The sequence below is a fragment of the Bolinopsis microptera genome, chromosome 10 (assembly GCF_026151205.1).
Source record: "Bolinopsis microptera isolate Bmic1 chromosome 10, MBARI_Bmic_1.0, whole genome shotgun sequence".
Taxonomy (NCBI): domain Eukaryota; kingdom Metazoa; phylum Ctenophora; class Tentaculata; order Lobata; family Bolinopsidae; genus Bolinopsis; species Bolinopsis microptera.
In genome coordinates, this window is record NC_087081.1 from 9,292,312 (window position 1) to 9,318,334 (window position 26,023).

Consider the following 26,023-nt stretch of genomic DNA (forward strand, 5'->3'; position numbering starts at 1 on the left):
TAACGAACTATTGATGCACTGGCTAGCTCATCGAACATTTTCAATGACTGGTAATACTTTGAGATTTTCATTATTCGTGTAAGGCCGTACAGTATGATTGGTTTGAAGAGCTTTGTTTTAGTTTTACTGGTTCTTGGAGCGGATTTTAAAATCCTAACTGGGACTGTTGATACATTTGAGGTAAATGAGGACCCAAAACTCTTACTTGTGCTTGTAATCCAGGGAGATCTAATCATGTTTTGGAAATCTTATATGCTGACCATTCCACTGAGCTTATTTACATACTTTCAGAAAGCTTCCATTATTTGACTTTCATCTATATTGTATTTTTTTCTATAAGAGTACGAGTTATTTAACTGTAATTATAATCAGCGAATTATCTTCAGAATTTTCACTTTTTGGCCCGGTTCTGTTTTCGACCTCACAACGGAAAAGCTTCCTTTACGTTTACTTATAGACGGGTTTGTATGGGAATCGGGAAATTCTGTTTTTTTTCCCGATATTTAAATTATCCTCATGATAGTAAGCCCAATTGTTTCTTCAAAATAAAAGATTGACGCTTAGTAATATAAATGTTTTCGAGCAAACAACGAGTTATTTCTCCCCTCTCTCAGGAGAATGTGGATAATATTTTACCTACCTACAATTCACTGCTAATGTACTACGACGGAATTAAACAATGGGATGCTGCCTACAAAACTCCAATGGTAAGTAGCTACCTATAGTTATCTAGTAGTTACTAGTAGTTATTAGTAGTTACTAGTAGTTACTAGTAGTTACCATTTGTTACCAATAGTTACCATCAGTTACCATTTGTTAGGAGACCTCACGATAACAGAGCTCCTTACTGGCGGAATTGCTTTTTTGTTAAAACTTTTACGTAATCCTGCAGCACAGATTGGTAGGAATGTTAAGAATCATGACTAATCTTTAAATATCATCTCGATTACATAGCATGACTTTATGGCTAGGTATTAGGTAATCAAAAGCGAAATTCATAACACTAATTTCCCGTTCAATGATTTTATTCACAAGGTGATGAAAATTACATTTGTCTGCAAAGTAAATAGTTGATTTTAGGAGTTTTCGAAAAAAATATGTTGGGCAGAACACGGCAAACTTCTGGGCTTTTATCGTACGTGAAATCAGCTTCCAGTTTTATTTGAATTGTATGTGCCAAGAAAGAAAGTATGTTAATATCTTTCTTTCTTGGAAATATGCTCACTTTGATCTGTTTTCTGTTCAAAGTGTTTCTGACTCGCAATAATGAGTAATGACCATATTAGGTTAACTCGAGATGCTACAAATATTGGCCCGAAACTATCTAAAGTATTTAATTAAGTAATTATCTAAAGTATTTAATTAAGTAATTATCTAAAGTATTTAATTAAGTAATTATCTAAAGTATTTAATTAAGTAATTGTCTAAAGTATTTAATTAAGTAATTATCATTTACAGGCGTGTCACGAAAAAGTGGATTTGCTGGAGGATCAGAACGACAGTGATCAGATAGCAGAGCTCAGGGAGACGGATGAAAGGTACTGTAGTCAAGAGGACAACACCGCCCCTCTTATCAATTGTACAAGTAAGTTATTAACTAATTACAAACTTGATTAAGTTTTACAATTTTATTGAATTGCAAATTTGGTTCTGAAACTTTGAGGAATAAAATTGGTTGGCGACTCGAAAACCTGGAATGCCTCTAGATAAAAATAAAGAAATCGTTCGATATTAAAACTAAGCAAGGCTTCAGCAAACTCATTGCATGAAGACAATTGTAAATTTGAGGATGCTACCAAAGGTTCTGCACTCAAGCCCTTAAATACTCCATTCCCTTGACCAAGCCCACTATTGACCGTGCCTTAAATTTAAAATTCTCTGCAGAAGCCTGAGTTCTGCAGATCGCTAATAATCTGTTGGCTGTTCATCAGCTGCTCTGCTACCCACATGACCTGAATGTTAGATACCAATATCTCTAAATACTGATCACGTGACCTGTAATTCCTATCATATGACGGTGAAATAGTTAACAGATACTCGAAATTGTGAGGCACACTCGGCACCTTATAATCATGTTTTAATGTACCCCAGATTGTGGGAGTCTAGTGACGTCAAAACTATTTGATGGGCTGCTCTCTGCAGAATTCACGGCCATTAAAACTGAAGCTGGCCTCTGGAGATGGGATGGGGTTGCACGCTCCAGTATATAGTCACGTGACTTTGGTATTTTACTGACGTCATCAGAACGGCCCCCGAAAGTTATGCAATTTTGGGCGGGACTTGGAGAACCTATAACCTATTATTAATGTATCTAGTATCAGTGGGGGCTTCTTTAAAGTGAATTAGGGCACAGTTCATTTCAGTAGGGCTTCCCTGGGTGATAATGGACATTTTTGTTACAAAATTATGAGCACCTTTGGAAGGTGAAGGAGAGTCTCTTATGAGTTAAAATACATCATATTTTTTAACTGAGTAGATACTAGTCTACCTGATGATGGACCCGATGAGACGACATTTTAAAATATGGATTATTTGGTATGAGCTCTAGGTATTCCAATAATATCTTGTCCTTGTAAATAGTTCCTATAAATAAATTCCTCCTCTACTACCAGAACCTCAGACCCTCCAGTACTGCAGAAGTACTGATCACAATGCTAAAACATCACCCGATAGTCCATCATTAATCGGGTATCTGCCAACTCTAATCAGGAACAGGCGCCAAATTCAAGTTTCCCATAACTTATACTTCACGCCCTACCGCAGATCGAATAGAGGAACATAATTTCTTTCTTCCACGGAATTGAGAAAGTATTTTGTGGATCCCATAAAGGTTGGAAGCAGGAAATCAAGAAATATAGAAGACATGGAATTTGGGATAACGCAAAATAAAAAATTGGATAAAGGAGCATGAGGCCATATAATTGTTTGTTTCATGCCGGAATAGGGTCGACACCTCAGTTATCCTGGTGATTTCTGCAACATTAATCTTTAATGTTAATAACCGGCGATTCTAACTAGATCCATCTCGGGCCGAAGGACCATGGTCCTCGCTCAGGCCGTTTTAAAGCCCTCCCCATAGAATTCTCATTTACGAGTTTATCCTATGTTAACCCTTGAGTGTACTTGCAGGTAATTTTGAAAACAAGAAGGCTGTGTATGCAGTAGGGGACCCAAACATCGTGACATTTCACAACGGTAGGAATACAGCCCAATATTTGAAGTGTTTGAAAACAGAAAAAGTTATGATTTTAGTTTGTAAATTCTAGTTTTGCAAAAGGTTGACAGTGGTTTTACATGTCATGTAGCTGAACTAGTGATTGTTTAAATTGTCAAGATATGCTGACTTGGGAAAAATGTAACTTCCGCTAGCTTTAACAAATACCAGTGTTGGAATTTTGACAAAATATTTCCAAGGCTGTCCACTGCAGAATACTTTTGTTATGTGAAGTATACTCAATGCAGTGAAACAGGGGACTTAAAACTCAAACTAAGCTATAAAGTTATTTAAGATCGTACGCGTAGTTCCGTTTAACTTTAAACTTTTAAAGCACTGTTAGTGATAAGAAGAACAGCTATAAATCAAACATTGATGAAACAAAAGGTTCGATCCTAACTAGGAATATGGCAAATTATAATTCTCTGACTCTTAAATACGCCCCTAAATACGTGCTTTTCACAGTTTTGATCAACTGAATCCTTAGAGTATTTCCTTAAAATGTGGAAGTTTTCTTAAGAAAAGGCCTGAAATCGTGTTTTTGGTCGATTCTGGTTCCACAGAAATATGAAGTTGAATTGACAGTCGAAGCCCTAGTGCCCTAGTAACTTAGTGCCCTGAAGTAAACCCATCGGATAATTCTCAGTCGATGGATTTTCCAAAACTTGTAGGATTTCCATAATTGCCAAAAATAATTTTTAATTATGACGTCGAAGGGTTTAAAATTTCATTCTTAATCAATCATCTTATTCAACGGCAAGAGTTTCCATGAATTTAATTAATTTATTCTACGCGGAAATTATTTCAGTTGGCATTAGAAATAGGGCTGGATTTAAAAAATTTGGCTGGATTTTAAAAAGAGTATGGCTTTATAAGATAAAAGTTATCTGAGAAATTTAATATTGCGAAAATTAAATATTTCGTGTAAAAAATTATTTGCAGGTATATGATCCATCAAAAGCCGGGTTTAAATTCAATTACCTATCAGGAAATTGGCTATCCTGATCCAGGGTAGGCTGATCATTTGTACTACTGCTTTTGTGATCCAGGCCAATCTCGTCTCGTTACGGCCGACTGATAAAGATAAAAATACTAATAAAATTATTAGGAATGTCAATATTTTCTGAATTTAAATCATTCACGTAGAGTTTATTTAGGTACGTAAAACATAATTCTGGGCGTCACAATAGTTTTGTCAAACAATTGGACTTACCTGAAATAAAATACACAGTATTCAGTAATCCTTAAAAGCAGTTTTTATTAAGTGACTTAAAAGTGCATATAAATTCAAAATATCAAATGATTACCATGCTAACTTCTGTAGAACTGCAGCCTGTAAGGTTTCACAGTTCAGATATAGGTAAGCTCACTATTCGTATTTTAGCTTACGAACCTAGTAGTAGTATAGACTATAGCCATAGGCTCACTACTAGGTTCGTCAATCGTAGGAATTCACGGTTAATGACCACGCATAGTACCTACCCATATCGTCAGTCAGGTCATCGGACGTTTTGCGGGCTTTGGAAATACCATTACCGCAGTGAGATAAGAGACTCTCTCGATTCGTATGTTTTTGAGAAATGTGAACTTAATTTCTAAGAAACCCACGTCAGAGAAGCAATATTTCAATATCTCAAATAATTTCTGTCTGAATTCCAGAGGAAGGTCATCACGTAGTGATCCTTAAAAGGTTAAAGGTGATACGATAAACGTAAGTCCTTCAGGGTACATGCGTCACAGATCACGTCAAAGAAGCATTTTTTCCATATTTTAAATGATTCCCATCTGAATTCCTGTGCTAGGCTAAAAGGCTCAAAACATGCCGTCAGGTGATTTCATCTTCGTGGAAATTCCTCTCCAATCACGCGATTCACTAAATCATCACATCTAGAGACAACAATAATTTTCGATGCACCAATTGTAGGTGTATGCACTAGCTCTGATTTAGGGTACTACAATTACAAACCCCGACTAGGTCACTAAAAGTGACCTCCACGGAATCATTCACTTCCAAGCTCGTCGTCATGATAACGTGAGCTCAAAGTATCTAGTGTACCTACCTGTATGTAGTACTTAGTGCTGAAGATATCAACATAACTTCAGGATACATTGGCTTCCAGAACTCTCGGGCTAGATGGTGGTACTTTGCTGTGTCCAACTGTGATAATCCTAACGTAAGTATAACTGTGATAATACTAACGTAAGTATAACTGTGATAATCCTAACGTAAGTATAACTGTGATAACCCTAACGTAAGTATAACTGTGATAATACTAACGTAAGTATAACTGTGATAATACTAACTTAAGTATAACTGTGATAATCCTAACGTAAGTATAACTGTGATAACCCTAACGTAAGTATAACTGTGATAATCCTAACGTAAGTATAACTGTGATACTCCTATATAACGTAAGTATAACTGTGATAATCCTAACGTAAGTATAACTGTGATAACCCTAACGTAAGTATAACTGTGATAATCCTAACGTAAGTATGAGGTTTATACTGTAAAGTGTGAGTGTGATTTTGCAGGTTTCAATGTTCAAATCTAGACCAAGATCAGAAACTTAAGTCTTACTAGCTTTAAAACAAATAAGATAAATAATTGTCATGATAACTGATATGTTCCCCCAGTCAACATCATTGAGTTTATATTGCCGATGTGTTTGGGCCGCTAATGTAGGTTTATCCATCACTTTGTAATGCAGCTCCATTCCCACTAATCACTAATACTACTATACAGTTAAACATTAAACAAGGAACTGAAACCGAGGGGCTCCGTTCAGGCCCTTCACACTTTGTTTCTGTCTAGTTCTAATGTACCGTCACAATAGTGACTTTAATATACTACCCTAGGGGGTTGCAAGAATGTCCTACACAGTTGAACTGACCAATGTGAACACTCACTAATACTACTATATACTACCCTAGGGGGTTACAAGAATGTCCTACACAGTTGAACTGACCAATGGGGACACTTTCTGGACCAGACACGTGTCAGCAGATGAAATAGGTCAGTGTTTATATCAGCAGTCTTTCTAGCCTCTTATACAACACCACTATTTCTTCATTCAAGTAAAGCTATGGGACGTTTAAGCTGGCAAATGTTTGAGTTTGTGCTGGTCAGATTTTTCATGAATCTGTTCCAACGTGTTCCTGGGACTGGAAGCTGGAGAATCAGTTTTATTAACTAAGTGGCTTCACCTCTTCTTTACTTTAAGACGAATCTCACATTATGACGATGGTTCAATTTAAAAGCATTATTTAAACTTTTACTCATTTTCAGGGATACTGGAAACGGACATTGTTTTTGTGATATTGTTTATCTACTTGGTGATAGCTTCTGCTAAAGTTGCACGTGAGTTTTCAGTATCCAAACGAAATAATGGACAATTCTAAAACGTTCTAGTCTTATATACAGTTCTCTTTTTACTGATCGTCATTTCCAAACCTGATCTGATAAAACGTTCACTTTTCTTTCTGACTAGCAAACGTCGCGTATGTGATGGGTAAACTGTGCCAGACTAAATGGTATTTTTTTGTGAAATGTGGTATGTGTCATGACGTATTTAACGGATGATACTCGTAAAATAATTGTTCCATATATTAGGACCGTATATTAGGACGAGTCCAACTCGGCGCGCGTCCTGGTAAACCTACAATGACGTATGGGTCAACTTACTCTTCTGGTTAAAAATTAAGGAAAATAGGAATAAATAGGAAAACAGTCCGCATTCTCCGTAACTACTTAACTAGCAGTAGCAAGACCACAGCTGTGCGCGCGTGTACTCATGACTGGGTGGATAAGGGTGGAGCAGGTTGTGGCCCCGCTTCTCTTCTTTAGTCTACAGTCTAGATCAAACACCCTGAATTGTTAGCACTGCACTACAGTACGAGAACCGAGCTACGGTCATTCACCAATTCATTAGGAGGCTCCGTTGAGTACGGTAGAGGTTTAACTTTGTTAAGTATTACTCACTTTCTGATATTGCTTCCACGGAAAATATCTTGCTATAGGATTAAGAGCAGGAGAAGAAAGCTGCCTAACCCTTTGAAAAAAGAAAGTTAAAATCAGAATAACACTAATATGACTTCCGATACTGTAAATGGGATTTTCTATATTCAGCAGAGTAGCCCGAGATTTCTGGAGAAATAATTTCAGGGATGTCGTAGTTTAATGTCTTGGATTTCCGTTATATCGTTATTTCATTTAAATAGACACGAAACGGAATTTTTACGTTACCATCACTATAATTCCATTTTCTATTTTAGTGATTACAATACTGCAAATGGAATTTCCTCTTTTTTTGGAGTCATTCGATTTTGTGGAGCCAGGAGCTACGGAACGTTGTATTTATCTCTTTATATCCGCCTCTCGACTCGATTTCCAACCATCATCACCTGATCAGGCGTGGGCTGGTAACTATCAGCCCCTAAACTAGCCAATAATATCTAACGACTCACTCCCACAATGTCACCCCACTCAATTGAATGGTATATCTGACTCTTAACATGACAAAACAACTCCCAGGTACTCTAGCGAACAGGCAGCTCTACCATACTTCCTTTAAAATCTTCATGGCCTCCGTTACTATGCAAGGTAATAAGACTATTACCTGGGGACCTCAGGCTATTATTTTCATAATAGAGATTCGGCGGAATGACAGGCTGAGCGCGGCCCAGTAATAAGACTACTATACTACTACTATGTCGGAACTAATATATATATATATATACAATATATATAAGACGTCCTATCTACGCCAGATAACCCCCTCAATATATCCCTGTCCCGCATCAGGGTTCGCAGTTAATAAGAATTACAGACCGTGTGAATTCCATATATTACCATAATCATTTCCACATGATGTTATTTTGGCGTCGAAGGACTCTATTCCGATTGTGTTCAAGATAATTGATAAATCTTACGATAAAACGATGACGATTGTGACACCACAAAAATTTGTAATCCTCTGCCAAGAACTGTAATGTGATAAGTATGACCTATTAAGTCAAATTAGGGCACATATTTTACATTTTTCCGAGCCAATGATAAGAAAATCTACATTTTTCAGCTGTTAAATTTAAATTTTTCAGCTATAAGCCAGATAGTGGTCGTGATATTCCGGTGTATGATAAACATGAACGGACAGGAAAATAAAGTGCTGAAATATTTTGGTAAGTAAGGGTCATTTTTTGTTAATTTAAGCATCTGTCTAATAAATAATCAGCCTATCGGCTTATAGTTCATTCTTTTCGGATCATTTTACCGCAATTATGAACCTTAACTTGAGAGCGGTTGTAGTTACTTTTATTTTAACCAAGAGCTAAATAATAAAAATCATGTTCAATCTGCAGGTAAAGCTATTGCAGTTATTGCTGAAACACTGTTCATTTTGTTGCTCATTCTTCTCAGTAAAGGCTGGACCGTAGTAAGGTAAATATTATAACATTTTTTTGCCCGAAATTCTTCGAGTGAAAATATACAAAAACATTCCAAACTCCGAAAATAACCTTTTCTTGCCCAAATTTCTGTAGAAATCGTTACAGCTTAGGGAAGTCATAGGAGTGCTTCGCCAGAAATGTTTTCAGATCATATACTTTAAACTTATTTTACTGCATTAATAACACGTACACGTAAATTTTCGACGTTTTAACGTTTTAACTAATTTTAAAGTGTTTCAGAGGACGTTTGAGCACTCAAGGTACTATGATACTATCAGCTTCTATAACATTTTACTTCTTATCACAAGTGGTGGCTCTATTTTGGTCTGCTTACGTGAGTTATATTACTAATTAACTAATTGGTTACGTGAGTTATATTACTAATTAACTAATTGGTTACGTGAGTTATATTACTAATTAAATAATTGGTTACGTGAGTTATATTACTAATTAACTAATTGGTTAATCAGTTAAAAGTGATGAATCAAACAGTAGACTGTGATCAATCACCAGAAAGATTTTACATCTCATTAATTAAATGAATTAAAAAAAATAAAAAATAAAATAAATGAATAAATTAACAACCTTAAAAATTAAAAATTAATTCCCTCCAGATGTTCGATCCTGGTGAGGTACTATACGAGTATGAATCTGCGCCTGGTTATGTTGTAATTGCATGTCTTACTCTCATGTGGATATGGTTTTGCACCTGCAATTATCACACTCTCCAAAATTATCCTGACCAAAATAAATTCTATGGAATCTTCTTCGCCGCTTACTCTATATGGTAAGAGGTTAGGTGAAGCACATTCTCATTTCTCGTGTTTCATTAGGACTTTTTATTGCAATATATATTACCAATACAACGTGAATACCGTTTTATACAAGATGAAGTTTGATAATTAAAAAATCAAATGTTCATTAAAAACAAGTTCACCTAGTTTATTACGTATACAATCAAAATTCTTTGTTCCAAATTTCAAATTCAAATTGTCAACTTTTCCATCGTAAGCGGATATCTCGAGTTAACAATATACAAATAAATTATAAAAGACTTTAATAGAATTTACTGAAAACATAGTTTTTCAATTATAGCTACAGTTCGTGTGTAAAATTTCAGAATCAAACCTACTTATTTAACCTGCAGTGAAGACCCAATTACTAAATTACTAAATTAGACGGAGCAATTACGTAGAAATACGCTCAACAATATAGTCGGCTCATATTACTGCCAAGAACCCATGTCATTACTATTTTGCCCAAGTACTCATATCAGTATTTTATATTTGACTCGGGGAAGTAACCTTATAGTATAGTGTAATACTTCATACCAGGCGTTCCAACTCGAATGAGAATTCCTTAAAGGGAAATTTATCTGCCGAATTCTCTAAAATTGCTATCATCATGGAATCCCGCCAAGAAGCCCTAATATACTTGCAATTTGAAAAATGTTCTGTTCTTGCGCTTTCGACCATGACGAAATTATCATTTAAAGGCGTCATCCTATACGCCCCACCTTTGAAACCCTTGTGGTGTTCTTTTGCTCGATTTGGAGATTCTACAGAATTTTCGTAATCAACGAGGATTTCGGGAGTAGCACTGTCCGATTTATGAAAATGTATCAACGCAGCAAAACATGTTATCCTCCCTTTTAATCGTACCTATTCGTTTTAAGCCCTAAATTTAGATAAACCTAAATATTTAAATTTGATATTTGAACATCTTGCAGGTTCCTCGCGAAGCCTATAATGGTTCTCATAGCAGCCTTCCAACTGGAGGACCACTACAGAGAAAAGGCGGTTAACGTGGTCCTAAACTCGAACCATTTCTTCGGGTACAGTGTGTTCCTGGTCCTGACACGACCCTCCACAAATAACAAGATGTTCCCTTACAATGTTAAAACCTCGCAGGTATTTGCACGCTAATTAATTATACTTGTTGATGACTTTTAATTGAGTTATTGCAATCTTTTTGATACTTTTCATGCTTAAAAAATGGGGAAAACTTGATGCGATCGATACGAAAATCTATAAATTTATCGATCAAGTTGCAGTCGCGTTGTGAAACATCACAAAAAAAATTTCATGCGATAATTTTCGTTTTAACTAAATATTATACAAGCAAGTAGAAGACTCAAAAGTAAAAGAATGTAACAAAGCGTAAAGTTATTGTTAATAAGTCAAAAAGATCAAATTTTTATAGGGGTCATTTCTGCCATTCATCTTTCTACGTAATTCATATTCCACTAAAATTGATCTTTTGAAATGATAATGTTCATGATAAGGTTCTACTGGGTATTGTAGAAGGGTCTGGGAACATTTAATTCATTTGTCAGGGTAAATTACTGATATAATGATACGACCTTTAGAAGATTCCACGGAAATACAAGTTGAGGAAAACCACAAAACGATGATACACGTCACACTTAGCTCTTCATATTGTTGTTTGCTGCTTCAAAATGAGTAGCTCCGAATTCCGATTGATTTCATGAAATACTGCATACTTAGAACGCATGAATTACCGCTCAGATCACAACCATGGTACTCCACAGGAGTGAGGAAGTGTGCAGAAAATCATTCGAACCAAGTATCCAAACTATCCATTCAACGGACAACGTCTGCTGGAAATAATGTGTAGGTGTTCCTGAATGCGAAGCCACTTCTTCTGTATCTGTAATCTGACCATCCCCATGCCTACAATACCCTACCGAAGCTGATCATATCCTATGGTAATTCGTTATTCGAGACAAAAAAATGGTGATATGACTTCAACCGGAAAAGTTTGTTAGATATCACGGCAGTGATGAGTAAGTATAGTTAAATATCCGAAACTGCAAAGAAGAAACAAGAAATAGGACAAATGCAAATGGGGCATAATAAAAGTCGATAAACTGTATTAATAATAACTTGAACTAAGTTATTTAAAATCGACACAATTTATAGGTTAATTTCTGCCATTCAATTGTTCAAGTACTTCGAAAATCATCCAATTTTTCGACTTGATGATATTCCAAGAAAATGCCATCCTTTCAGTTCTGAGTTCTGACATCTAAATTTAGTCGGTTCTTTTGTGACACAAACTTCATTAATGGTTCATGTCAAGATAACATGGTTCTAGATGATTCCACGTGAGTATAGGGGAATTAACCACTGTGAACCACTGTCATGGACCAGCATATGTTAGGAAGTGTATAACTATTAACTGGTGTGCTTCATGGGTTAGAATAACCAAAAACGTTCAGCAGAACTTAAAAATTAATTAAAAAATTCTTCAGGCTGGCTACAAATCACCCTGATATTCCTCAAGTACGTTCCTCAAAAACATTCCTCAAGTACATATTCCTCAAATACATTCCTTAAATACATTCCTCGAGTATATAAATCACCTATCGAAGATTAGTTTAACTTCTACTCTTAGTTTATGTTCTCATATTACATCGAATAAACAGAAATCTATAGTACTGCAGGACTTTTTGTCGATATTGTTCAATCGCTTATATTAAAAGAGTAAGTGGTATAGCTACTAAAAAACAAATTCCGAGTGAAATTTCGAGTGAATTTCGAGCAGCTAACTAATAACCAATAAGATGTAGAATTATTTGTCACGTGCAGACCGTTTAACTGTTCAGAGGATTTTGATTTGCCTTCATATAAAAGGGTCAGATAACACTTTCACCACCACTTAAGTTTTAACTGCTAATGGTATTTAGATTCGGTAAGTCAGATACAACTTTACAGTGAATTACTCTCACTCCCACACGAGGTCAGTGGTCACCAGTTACCATCATGCCGATAGTTTGCGTTAACATAAATTAGTTATTAAATTAATAATAAATTAGTAATTTTTTTCTGTCACTTCTTTATAGTGGAGCCTGGAGGATTGAAACAAATTCCCGTGAGCAACGTTTTGTTCCTGTCAACTTTGAGTGTTAGAATCAACGTAAAATCAATGTTCTCGAGTCCATCGTTGGAATCTTGATCCACGTAGTTTAGTTCGACAACTAAAGTTCGCCAGAAATCACCGCCGTTAAACGCCGAAGTAGCAAGGTCAAGTCCAGGTAGCGTACTCTAATTCGAAAAAATATTTTCTCTCTATTTTATGATTGTGGTCCAACGGCTCATGACTCATGTCATGAACAGTCGTTTATTGAATAATTATTGCCGAGTGCAGCTGCCTTCGGGTTTTCCTTAATATGTTACAATTGTAAATTAAAATTGAAACTTTTTTATTTTGTCGTTTCTATATTTCCTTATCGGACTTTATTTGGACAAACATTAAATGAACGGACATAATTTTAAACGGACATTAATATGAACGGTAGAAGGCATTCAAAACCATCAAAAATCCGAATTTTTTAATTTTTTGACGTTTTTTTATTTCAGCAAATGATTTTTAAATCCATTTTTAAACAGTAAGTAAGAAAAGCAGTCGTTAAGCAGTAAAAATGTTAAAATATGTGTACATGATCAGTGTCTATTAATATCACATATCATCTCCATCAAATGGGTTTTCGTGCATAAAAAAGTCCATGCTTAAAGCATCGCAGTGATTTCTAACTTTATGGAAACCTTTTTTTATCAAACTACCCCGGTCCTGCATTTCACTTTCAGTGTTAACTTTTACAAGCCATTTTGTGTGAAGTGGTTTTATATTAGACAACTTTAGGTTTACCTTAACATCACGTGAAGCTTTCCTAGCACCCTGTCATTACCTCCGCTGAGTAATATGAACTATAACAACGTCGGACAATGTCCTAGTTGGCAACACGATTTACCGTAATATCTAGAGGCTGGAACAAGTTTGTCATGTAAGCGGGAACTAGCTAAAAAACTATGAGTATGTTGTTGAGTGCCATAATTTCGTTGACTTTTTCCACCAAGCGACCCTTTATATACTATTACTAGTAAAGTCGTCTCTGCCTCCGGCAGACCAAGGAAATAACTTAAGTTACGGCACAATAAAGTTCTCATAGTTGTCTTGTTCTGGACGAACTGGAAACGTTTTTGAAAAAAATTCAACGGACTTAAACTTTGACCTAGTAAATTAACGGACTTTATTTGAACGGACATTAAGATGAACGTTATAGGGCCTCCAGCGTTCAATTAATGTCCAAATAAGGTCCGATAAGGTATTAAGGCACCTGAAAGTGAATATTACTTAATCTTATGCCTGTCATCATCGACATTGAATTAAAATGTTATGAACTAAAAATAAACCTTCTGGAAAACTTCCGATGAATATTAATTCCTGGAAAAAGTTAAAAGAAGTATAATAGTATAGTTGGTATAATAGTATAGTGATTATAATGGAAACGGTTGTGCCTGTCAGCACTGCGATGGGTCATACTTAAATTTCCTGAAAGTTTCGTAAAGATTCATTGATTGAATTGGGTGTACCACGCCATTCCCTTTTTTCACTATTGTCACCATAAATTGAAAACGCTTTGAGCTAGAAAATCCAAAGTTTCTAGACATATTTGGGTTGATACAATTTAACCGAGTTATGACTCTTTCAATATCTAGTGGATACGTGATCTCGGTAATTAATCAGTAATGTTGTCAGTAATGTTGTCAGTGATCTCATCGGGAGCTATTCGCTAGCGTGCAACAATGAGCCTCATTAGGCGAAACCAAGAAAGTTGGGGGGAAAAGATCTGATCACTTTGTGTTAATACTGATAGTGACTTTCCTTGAAATCAAAGGAATGGTATCAAACATCATGTACTCTGAATCCTGAAAAGATAAAGTTAGCAAACAGTTGTCCTTTTGGTTTTGACTTTTGATTGTCCTTCATCTCAATATCTATACAGTAGAACACATGTCAGTTAAGCCTCATACTCTCATAGGAAACCTTCTGTAACTGTGTTTTTTAGCCCACATACGACATTCGCTGCTCTCTTTTTCAATAGATTTCTACAGCTTGAAGACCTTAATCTGAATTTATATATGTATATTACTGTCTCATCTTCGTCTTCTTCTATTGGAATGTTTTTTGTCGGTCCTGTGTCTTCTGTAGCCTAATAACGTTAATACTAACTTAAAGTTTGTAGGCTATCTCAATCGGTTTTAACGAACATTTCAATTGGTCTTAAAGAGAAATGGTTATGTTTCAATTCTATAACAGTATCCCAAATTTGTTTGCTTGTTGTTTTTTTAAAGGAAGCCCTTTATACTAATAAATTTCACAATATCGGAATTAATTAGGGATCTATACAAAGCATGTTGCGGTGTCTGCTCCTAACTGTGGCTGTGGTCTCTGCCACCTAGTCTGCCGTGAAATGCTACTTTGGATGTGGATTGTGGAGCCGGTACTATCGAAATAGCCGGACAAAGTCAGGGTTACCCCGACGGAGAATGCACTAACAAAACAACTGCAGAGTGTCATGCTGGATGTGTTACTGTTTCCCTGGAGTTCGACTATGAGATTAAGGCAGGAGGAACTGAAATAGCAAGGGGATCACGTGATGGTATAAAGACTGCTTATACGTGCATGGATAACGCCAATGACCAGTTCTGTAACACAATAAAGTCCTCTATGGAGTCAACCATGACGGGAAAAATGAGAACTGTTTCCATTTACAACCTGGGAACTGTTTCCATTTCCAACATGAAGTGTGATGTTTCGGACCCATGTGAAATCGAAATGTGCAACGACCCCACCAAATCTGAAGATAAAAGTAATGGTGGTGAGGATGAGAATAGCAGTTTCGTCGTTCATATTGGCGTTTCTTTCGTCCTTTTCTCTGCTGCGCTTGGACTCCTCTATTAATCAACAAGAAGTGAAGTTAGGACATGTTAATTGAGGAATGAAGCTCTGGCTCGTGGACATACAATATAACCGTTCATGGTTATTTCTGCGGCAGATGACTTCATATTAATATTTGGAAGATTTTAGCAAAAATAAATATGTATAGGCACTTTTAAAATGTGTGTGAGTTATATTCGCACTTTCGAGAAAATTCGCCTCATATCTTCTTTTTAAAAATTTTTTTATTTAACTGATGTCACCTTAAGAGTTCAGATGTTTAAAAAAATTTTGTTTCCGCAGTCAAGGAAAGGAAATACTTGTTGAACTAGAGTCCAGGTAGCGTACAAATTCAGGCTTTGTCGAACTACAGTATTATATATAACGTATCGAACTAGGGTACTCGTATAACTAAAGTATGTGTACCGTACTCTTTATGAGAGACAATAGTAATCATTCAAATCCATGTTGAATTATTATATTTATTATTCATTAAACGATAGCATACAGAAATTTCTGAAAGACAATGTAGAACTATTCACAGATGGCAAGTTAGGCGATTTCAATGTCGATATTGCGAAATATCTTTTTACCGTATCATGTAGTAACCGTATATATAAACAATAACGTAACCTCACCGAGTGTTTTAATAGTCTGTAATCAAAGTCAGGAACGGTTGAAGGCTCGAGTGATATAGTATTTTATTTGTCTGGTTGGTTCAGTCCAGTTTTCTGGAAGACAATAGTGAATCATTTACAGATGGCAAGTTAGGCGATTTTAATATTGATATTGCAAAATATTTGTTTACCGTATCATGCATGTTAAAACGATTTCAGTTCCTTCTTTTCACCTTATCTTACTATATATAATGCGAGACGATATATATATATTTATCTGTGCCATTTTACTGACACCACGGCATCAACTTTAACGCGAATTTCTGCAAAAACCGTAAAAGATATACAACTGAAACTTTTTTGACTGGGTCAAATGCTTTAATGGCCTCCAAATCAGCATGAAAAAATAAAAAATTGGCCAAGAAATAGGAGTTTTAGAGCCCAAAATTTGGTACCCCAAGTGGTGTCAAAAACGCGAATTAAATAGGTAATAATTGTTTTAGTCTCTTGAGTCTTGACACCATTTTAGGGTTAGACGGGTTCCTGCTAGTACTTTTAAACAGTGTAGTGTGTTTGTATCCGTTGTTTACTGAAATAGTCTTACTCTTCGATTAGAATGAACCAAAAAGACTCTTATCATTTTGCCGTATTATTTTCGCTCGCAGAAGTGGCATGAAGCTTCTTGACCTAATCGTACATTTTCATGAATCTGCTTTATATCTATATATCATGTACATGTAGTATCATGATATTAAGTTTTCAATAACAAAACTAACCAAAATTAACCAAAAGAAATGGCTATATTTGGAGAGGTAAAGACTTGGGTGTATCCATACTTCAGAATGTGGTACAAGCCCACCACCAGCTGGGACATATTCTTCAACTACTTCTTCGCTGCCCTCTTCATCCTGGTCTTCTTAACAGGACTGTTCCAGCCCGTCATAGTCTACTACCACTCCAAACAAAAGAGGACAATAGCTAACATTCTGTTTCTATGCATCTCCAGTCTGGATACCTTTAAAAGCTTATACTTTCCGGTTTGGTTAGTCCCGAGACTTCTCTCCCCGATTGATGAAATTGGACCGTATGTCCAATATGGCTACAAAGGATGGTTTGGGTTGATGAACAGCGTCTTGGCATTTGTACCAGTCCAGATCACCTATGCTTTGCTGCTTCTCTTATGCGGGTTCAGATACCTAATCATGCTCACTTCCATGAACCCCAACATAAATTTGAGGCCAGTTAAAGTCGTATCACCATTTCTGTGCCTTGCAGGCCCAGGAGTTATGGTAGGGTATTGGGTTTGGGGGACGGTCAAATACAAAGGCAGTGGCTCCGCATTCGTCAGGATTACCCAGACGGCATTTCCAGCAGACGTGGAATGGATGCTTGGCTCGAATGATTTCCTGCATGCTTCCTGTGGAGCCTATTTCCTCATGATTGTTTTAAGCATTATCTTTAGTGTTCTAAATGCTCAGTATCTCATGAAATCTATCGGAGCTACCCCCTGTGAAGCAGCTAACAAGGATCTGAAGAGAAGTGTGGCGTGTATCCTGGTGATGAACCTCTTCAGTACTATCGTGGCTGTCCTCAACGTATGTTGGTTGGTCTACCAGATTAAATACAGCATGTACAGAGCATTCCCTACCTACCTTGATGTCCTGAGGTTCACTGTATTATACGGGTTCCCTCTCACTCAAGCTTCCTTCAACGCCATTAGCTTCGCCGTCATCAGCTCATCCTTTAGAAGATTTGTAAGGAATCTTGGTCCCGTAAAGAAGATCTGGCCGGTGAACACTCCCGCAAATCTACAGTTTAAACTTAGAACTGTCCGAATACCAGCATGAGTGGAGTCAAATGAATTGAAAAATGATAACAATATCAATGTTAATCAAGAAAAGTGATATCTGTAAATTGGTGTTTGAAAGCAACTTTAGACATCAGTTATGAGCTGCATGACCTAACTGTTCATACATCATCTGATCTGTTGAACATGACCTAACTGTTCATACATCATCTGATCTGTTGAACATGACCTAACTGTTCATACATCATCTGATCTGTGCATTTTTTGCTCTCGGTATTTTAGTTTTTGCCCCACTTCGTACATTGAGCTTCCCAAAACCCAAATAACACCCACACTAAAGTTTTTTAACCTCATCCGGTAGATAGTCATGTGTTATGAATGATTACATATTATTGTATCATACAATATTACATAAATATGTATATGAATACATAAATATTATTGTATGAATGGTAATGAGGTGTAGAACTGTAAAACAAATGTTGTAAGATATATCACAGATTACACGTTATGTTGTTGCAGTCGTGATTTATATGAAATAGTTGTTTTCAGGAAATTTTGATTAACTGCGCTTATGCTATACTATGTTAATTTGTTAATGAAAACTAAAATTTTAATTGTTTGAGATATTTGAATTATTTTGAGATATTTTACTAGTAATCATATTGTAATTGTATTTTAAATTTGATTGATTGGCGGAAATCGATGGTTGTGTAGATACCGTTTATTATTTCGAATGTAATCGGTGGTTATCAGATTTGGTGTTAAACTGTAAATGAAGATTAAAATAGCAGAAGAACTAAAACATTTTAAAAAATTAAAAAAAACAACTTAAAAGTCAGAAATTAGAAGTTCAAGGGATAATAACTAAGGCCTATATAAACGTGAAATAAATTTTAAAAATTAAACTACCAAGAAATGCGGCCGCTTTTCTTTTGTGGATGGCCGCTCAATTTCCCGATCCGTGATGGCGTATTTATCATATTCCATACAACCTGGGGACGGCCCAGTCTTTACTGTTTATATAAACATGCAAATATGGCGAAGTGACATGCCGACTGCCGAGCGCCGCCCAGTTAATATAATTCTATATTGAATTTGAAAATCGTGTATACTTCTATGTAACCATATGTTTATTGTTTATGCAACCTGACACGGATCTGTGCAAAATAGTAATACTAACTCAAAATAATAATAATATGCTACCAATTAGTGCCTAGTGGGATACGCACATGATGAAATTAATAATGTACTTGGTTGGTTCAGCGCCGCGCGCCAACAATTATATAATTCAGATTATCACCCAAAATAACTTTGCGCAGGTAGTCACGTGGGCGATAACAGTGCTCGCAGGCACGTACGCACGCACGCACGGTCGCAAAGCTACCATATACAAAAAACCTCGATCGCTAACCCTTGTCCTTGACTCTTTTGTGCCTTCGGCACGAGTCATGGATCGGAAAAAAATTGTGGCTAAAATTGTTAATATTTGAACACAAAAAACATTAAAACATAAAACCCACCTCAGATTGGGGTATCAGGAACTGCAGATGATTTGGTTGACGGAGAAAGACCGAAAGCTTCCTCTTTTGAGCGGGCCAACATGTTCAGAGCCGCAAGAACCGTGAGTAGAAATTAAATTCAAACGATCCATTAAAATTTCATTATTTCATACGTTTTAAGTACTTAAAAATATAATCTGATATCAAGATATGAGTTAGTATTGGAACCGTCGCTAAAGGTTAAAAATATACTTACGGGGATAAGATAAGATCCACAAGGAACTTAAAATGTATGTCTAGGCGCTGCCAGTTGTGGGATAACTACACTGTCGCAGATGAACTTGAGATATTGATAAGTGGAAGTTCTAATGGTACAAAAAGAAGTTCCATCTGCATCAACTCTTGAGTACTAGGAAACGGACGAAATATAAAATCGGAATATGTGCAGCAAATAAAAGGGTTAAGTTGATTAAGGTAGATACGATTAAATCTCTAAAACCAGCTTTGCCAATGGAAAAAGTAAATTAAAAATAGAACACGTATATAATAAACGTCGAAGCGGGTCGCTAGAAACGCTAATCAATTAACAATTAGTGGTTTAGAGATTTAGTAATTGAATTAATGTAGGGAGGTGACTGGTGAAGGTTTGTAAAACTCACATTCAGCAACACTTTCACAACAAAACGCTGGATGTCTGTCTTTTGATTTTCTATTTTAAACCACAAAATAGATTGAAGCCAGAAAGTTGCCTGAAAGTAAAGCCACGCAAAAGCAGCATAATAATAGCGCTGCTGACTGCACATCTTTAGAAAGCATGAAAACAGTAAACTTTTCTATCGTGCTCTTCCTATGACAGATCTTACATATTTTAAAACTGGTCGAAGGTATATACTATATAATAGTTGGATCATATCCGAACTGGCACAAGCTAGCCCACAAATATTCTGAATATTCTATTTGTGAAAATCTTGTAAATTCGAATATACGTCTTACGGATAATACCCGTTTAAATTTGTTCCAGACCCGGCAACAAGGCGCAGCTCGGTCAGTTATAAACCTACAAATATCTGTTTGCAACGCCAACTGTATCAGTATGCACGGGTCGATTCTCCAGCCCACACAAAACCAAATATAAAATACATATCACCTTATACATAGTACTATAGTGTATACATAGTGTATAGTGTATAGTGTATAGTGTATAGTGTATAGTGTATAGTGTATAGTGTATAGTGTATAGTGTATAGTGTATAGTGTATAGTGTATAGTGTATAGTGTATAGTGTATAGTGTATAGTGTATAGTGTATAGTGTATAGTGTATAGTGTATAGTGTATAGTGTATAGTGTATAGTGTATAGTGTATAGTGTATAGTGTATAGTGTATAGTGTATAGTGTATAGTGTATAGTGTATAGTGTATAGTGTATAGTGTATAGTGTATAGTGTATAGTGTATAGTGTATAGTGTATAGTGTATAGTGTATAGTGTATAGCGTATAGTGTATAGTGTATAGTGTATAGTGTATAGTGTATAGCGTATAGTGTATAGTGTATAGTGTATAGTGTATAGTGTATAGTGTATAGTGTATCGTGTATAGTGTATCGTGTATAGTGTATAGTGTATAGTGTATAGTGTATAGTGTATAGTGTATAGTGTATAGTGTATAGTGTATAGTGTATAGTGTATAGTGTATAGTGTATAGTGTATAGTGTATAGTGTATAGTGTATAGTGTATAGTGTATAGTGTATAGTGTATAGTGTATAGTGTATAGTGTATAGTGTATAGTGTATAGTGTATAGTGTATAGTGTATAGTGTATAGTGTATAGTGTATAGTGTATAGTGTATAGTGTATAGTGTATAGTGTATAGTGTATAGTGTATAGTGTATAGTGTATAGTGTATAGTGTATAGTGTATAGTGTATAGTGTATAGTGTATAGTGTATAGTGTATAGTGTATAGTGTATAGTGTATAGTGTATAGTGTATAGTGTATAGTGTATAGTGTATAGTGTATAGTGTATAGTGTATAGTGTATAGTGTATAGTATAGTGTATAGTGTATAGTGTATAGTGTATAGTGTATAGTGTATAGTGTATAGTGTATAGTGTATAGTGTATAGTGTATAGTGTATAGTGTATAGTGTATAGTGTATAGTGTATAGTGTATAGTGTATAGTGTATAGTGTATAGTGTATAGTGTATAGTGTATAGTGTATAGTGTATAGTGTATAGTGTATAGTGTATAGTGTATAGTGTATAGTGTATAGTGTATAGTGTATAGTGTATAGTGTATAGTGTATAGTGTATAGTGTATAGTGTATAGTGTATAGTGTATAGTGTATAGTGTATAGTGTATAGTGTATAGTGTATAGTGTATAGTGTATAGTGTATAGTGTATAGTGTATAGTGTATAGTGTATAGTGTATAGTGTATAGTGTATAGTGTATAGTGTATAGTGTATAGTGTATAGTGTATAGTGTATAGTGTATAGTGTATAGTGTATAGTGTATAGTGTATAGTGTATAGTGTATAGTGTATAGTGTATAGTGTATAGTGTATAGTGTATAGTGTATAGTGTATAGTGTATAGTGTATAGTGTATAGCGTATAGTGTATAGTGTATAGTGTATAGTGTATAGTGTATAGTGTATAGTGTATAGTGTATCGTGTATAGTGTATAGTGTATCGTGTATAGTGTATAGTGTATAGTGTATAGTGTATAATGTATAGTGTATATTGTATAGTGCATAGTGTATAGTGTATAATGCATAGTGTATGATGTATAGTGTATAGTGTATAGTGCATAGTGTATAGTGTATAATGCATAGTGTATAGTGTATAGTGTATAGTGTATAATATACTGGCTTGAAAACACATAGAGTACTTTAATTAGCTGCAATTCATCCACAAGGATAGTTTAGCCTCCCCAACCAAAAAGCAAAAGTTGATTTTTACCTTTGAGTGAGGGACGATGGACCATGTCTAGTGGACACTGGACATCCATAAATTACACTTGTCGTTTACATGACAAAGGATGAAAGGAGGTGCCTGTGAAATGTTTATATATCGTAGGGACGAGCGAAAGTAACTGGGTACTGGATATCTCGTATTACATACATATTATCCAGTATCAAGTTGTAAAATATCCCAAGTTAATGGGATTGCAGTAGTTGCTATAGTAGCTATAGTTGTTATAGTTGCTACAGTTGCTATAGTTACAAACATACCCCAGGTTGATGGAGGCCGAGGTGACGCGTACGCTGTTGGATTCTCCTCGGTAGCATACAACGCAGAAACTGGTGCTACCAACCTGGACATGTTCAGTCCCTACGCTGGTCAAGATCCGCCACACATTTAATAAAGAGTACTTAACACGGGTTTTATCAAATGGCTTTGTTATCGGCCAGCACTCGTGGCTTATTTATAGACATTATTTGCATTATTATGTTACGAAGGTCGAAGACCATGATTCACGAAGGCTCATAAAGTTATAAAAATGCTTCAGACTTGTAAAATGTAAAGCATGAGACAAAATAAAGTATCCCCATCCATACTACGATGTATGGGCACTACGATGTATGGGGACTTACCACCCCATGGCAACATTAAACTATATCGACACTGTTACATCGTTTCCTGTTAATATCAACGTAGTATTATATGACTGCTCTAAGCCCTAGCTAAAACAGCCCAAAACGTAGGATTTTAAATATTTAAGTGACTATTCCGTAGATTATAAAATTTCTTAGGCTTGTAAAGTTCACTTCCCCTGGAGGGTGCAGAAGTTAGTGCAGTGAGAATTTCGTGAGTTTAGTCTAAAGAAATAAGATTTTTTGTAAATCATTCTATTCACACAATATTATTGTTTATTCAATGTTTATTCATACTACGTAACTTAACAATTTCTATGAACATTTGCAACATAATTCAAATTTCAAAAATACGACATTTAAAAATACAAATTTTCGTCAATTAAGAATATTTATTCCTATTTTCTACCTAACCCACCCTCTATCAGTATCATTAGTTCCTAGAATTACATTCCTCTTGGATAGATTTCCTGAAACTACCTATAAAATGTTTTAGAATGTTTCCCAGCTCCTCAAACGTCTCTGATGTACGTTGTGCCATCAGGCATGTTCAACTCAGTCCAAACATTACTTTGTACATCATGGAAGCTAACATACCTTGCGTTGGCGAACTCATTTTTGTGGTTCATCTTCATCTCCAGCAGAACTTTCTCATTTTCCCCATCTTTGAAGAATTCTACTCGGAAATTCTTCTCCTCGACCAGAACAAACAGGTCAAACAGCTCACACTCAGCTAAAGAGTCTGGGATGGCAGCAGAGATTTCCTGAACGCGTTCTGGCGCATCCCTAATGTTCATGATGAGCACCACCACTCCCTCTAGAGGTCTAATTGAGATGTGGAGATGTACAGAAGTTGGGTCTTCTATGATTTTAATGTCAAAACGGTCCTCTTCTTTCCTAAAATGTCCCGTGAAGTTGATGACGTCTCCTATCGAAAGGCTTTTGAATTCGTACGTCCCAAATGACTGAAGTATTTGTCTAGGCTTTGGTAGGCTTATCTTCTTCCAGGGATTCTCGTTACTCCCCGGGGGAACAAAGCAGACTACGTGAGTAGCTGTATCAAGATCAAAAGCGTAGGGAATATACTCCTCCACCAGCATCTCATTCACAAACAAAATCATTTTATTCTCAGCGAATTCGATCTTAATATGGAAGTTTCCACTTGGGTCTGCATGAGCCAGCTTCTTAAATAGGTCCTCTAGATGGAGATTTAAAGAACCTGTCCATTGTTGTGTTTTCACAATAGAATCCAAGCAAACAATCCCTTCTTTGGGCCTAACATCGAAGTGGAACAGGTAGTCTCCTTTACCCCTCATAATATTAAAGCTGTAATTATCTCCCTCCTGGTGCTTTCCCCAAACTTCTATGCAATCCCCCACTGCTAGCGACTGTTCCAGTATCATCTCCTCTCCAAGTTTAACATCTGAAGTACCCTTGCTCTCCTGGGTGACCCGCGGTGCTGGCACTTTTAGTTTCTTCCATCTCCCCAGATCGTCCTCGTCTCTTAAAACTACGTTTCTCCCTTCCTTTAGAGGTACTCGGATTGGAAATGACTTCCTCATCTTATCACCATTTATGAAGAAGACGAGTTTATCTTCGTCGTATTTCACGATGAGGTTGAAATTTTCGTCGTATTCTCCTCTCTCAAACTTTCTCACCACACGGTTATCTCGTATCTCTGTTTGCCATTGATCATTTACTTTATTGTTCATAACAACAACGTTTTCTGTAGGCCGGATGTCAAAGTGGAGAAGGATTTGGCTTAAATCGTCTCCAATCAGGTTAAAGTTGAACTTTTCTCCGTATTCGTACAGTCCCCAAACCTGTAAGGAGCTAGATAAATTTCTTTGATCTCGTTATAAAACTATCTTTATTCTTAATTTTATATAAAATTCGGCGAGAAAAATACACAACCCTCAGAACAATAAAGTTTGCTTAATTTCATGAGATTCTTGGCCTAATCCTCTGTTGGGGGTTAAATCTTGTGCTTGGAGTTAACTGTAACTTACCTCGATCTGATCCCCAGGTTCTAAGGGTTGGTTCAGTGGCACGGTTATACTCCTCTCGTCAGGTAATACCATCACCGTTCCTTCCTCCGCTTGACCTACAAGTACAACCAGTATTATAATTGGGTTGGTCGTCCGTATATTTGGGAATAAACACTATGAATCCTTTTGGCCTTCCCTTACTCCTTTAGATGATAAAACATATTAATTTCAATTTTATAACCATTTTAAGAGTATTAAGATTTTTAAAGGAATTCTGGGTTTTACAATTTTTTAGGCTTATATCACTGAAAATGACGCCTTGCAACATGTTTGACGATAGCCTGTAGATTGATAGTTTGATCTCAGTATTTACAACAAATCATCTAGCTTGAATCTTGATTGATTCAAAGGGAGAAAATAAATTCCTCTGTCGTCCGTATATGTTATGTTATGTTATGTTATGTTATGTTAACATGTTGTTAAATTGTATCTACAGAACTTGTTTTTCATCGGTTAGTAAACAATTAGACGAATAATTAGAAACAACCAGAAGAACTACCTGCTGCGGCTCCACGAACTTTTTTCTTTCTTTGTACAGGAGCTTTCTTCTTACTCATCTTAGATTCCATAGACACCATCTTTCCGACAGGGGTCTCTATAAGAATAATTATAAATTGTGAATGACAGGAGCACTGCTTATAGACAAAACTTGTGGCCTGTTAGGATCGAACCTGTTAAGCAGAATTAGTAAACAGTTACTACTGCAATCATGAAAGCTGTAAAAGTGTACAAATAACACAAAGCTACATCACCTGATTTGCAAAGCCTAGCGCAACACTCAGTAAGCAGCTGAACTATCCTCTTCTCCAACTGCTCGTCACTCTTGAAGTCTAGCCAGAGCTTGCCGGCTGTTAGGATCCCCAACCAGCCACTAGCTCGGAACGGGTTACCGTCCTCTGTTCTGTTTTGTGCCATGCATGGCACCACCTGATGGATAGTTTTGTAGTTTAATAGCATCCAAAAAGACTCGACATATTAACACACTCACCCCCTTACTTACACACTCACTCACCCCCTCACTTACACATATTAACACACTCACCCCCTCACTTAC

The 26,023-nt window shown here is 36.1% G+C and overlaps 2 protein-coding genes across 3 annotated transcripts in view; one reads left to right on the top strand and one right to left on the bottom strand.

Annotated features, from left to right (window-relative positions):
• LOC134821744 (transmembrane protein 145-like) lies at nucleotides 1-23,190 on the top strand. Of its 2 annotated transcripts, XM_063832488.1 has the most exons (16): nucleotides 1-180; nucleotides 387-461; nucleotides 615-707; nucleotides 1,459-1,585; nucleotides 3,130-3,195; nucleotides 5,318-5,388; nucleotides 6,149-6,230; nucleotides 6,504-6,575; nucleotides 7,749-7,817; nucleotides 8,315-8,395; nucleotides 8,576-8,654; nucleotides 8,903-8,996; nucleotides 9,277-9,449; nucleotides 10,392-10,572; nucleotides 19,359-19,454; nucleotides 22,564-23,190. In XM_063832488.1, the coding sequence occupies exons 1-16, from the start codon at nucleotides 94-96 to the stop codon at nucleotides 22,687-22,689; spliced, it is 1,572 nt and encodes a 523-aa protein (XP_063688558.1). In that variant the 5' UTR covers nucleotides 1-93; the 3' UTR covers nucleotides 22,690-23,190. The 2 variants fall into 2 exon arrangements, with proteins under 2 accessions (XP_063688558.1, XP_063688559.1); XM_063832489.1 differs by lacking the exon at nucleotides 7,749-7,817 and having other exon boundaries at nucleotides 22,564-22,775.
• LOC134821743 (uncharacterized) overlaps nucleotides 23,136-26,023 on the bottom strand; it is a 10,094-nt gene continuing 7,206 nt past the window's right edge. Inside the window, exons 4-7 of the mRNA XM_063832487.1 lie at nucleotides 25,722-25,896; nucleotides 25,469-25,564; nucleotides 24,931-25,025; nucleotides 23,136-24,744 (exon numbers count right to left, since the gene is read on the bottom strand). Of these exons, the coding sequence (XP_063688557.1) occupies nucleotides 23,434-24,744; nucleotides 24,931-25,025; nucleotides 25,469-25,564; nucleotides 25,722-25,896 (1,677 nt within the window). The 3' untranslated portion in view covers nucleotides 23,136-23,433. The remainder of the gene's footprint in view (nucleotides 24,745-24,930; nucleotides 25,026-25,468; nucleotides 25,565-25,721; nucleotides 25,897-26,023) is intronic.

Excerpts from the sequence above, each read along its gene's own strand:
- LOC134821744 (XM_063832488.1), top strand. The coding sequence starts at position 94 with ATGATTGGTTTGAAGAGCTTTGTTTTAGTTTTACTGGTTCTTGGAGCG. Across the intron at positions 181-386 it reads GGACTGTTGATACATTTGAG|AATTTTCACTTTTTGGCCCG; the intron begins GTAAATGAGGAC and ends AATTATCTTCAG. Across the intron at positions 1,586-3,129 it reads CCCTCTTATCAATTGTACAA|GTAATTTTGAAAACAAGAAG; the intron begins GTAAGTTATTAA and ends GTGTACTTGCAG.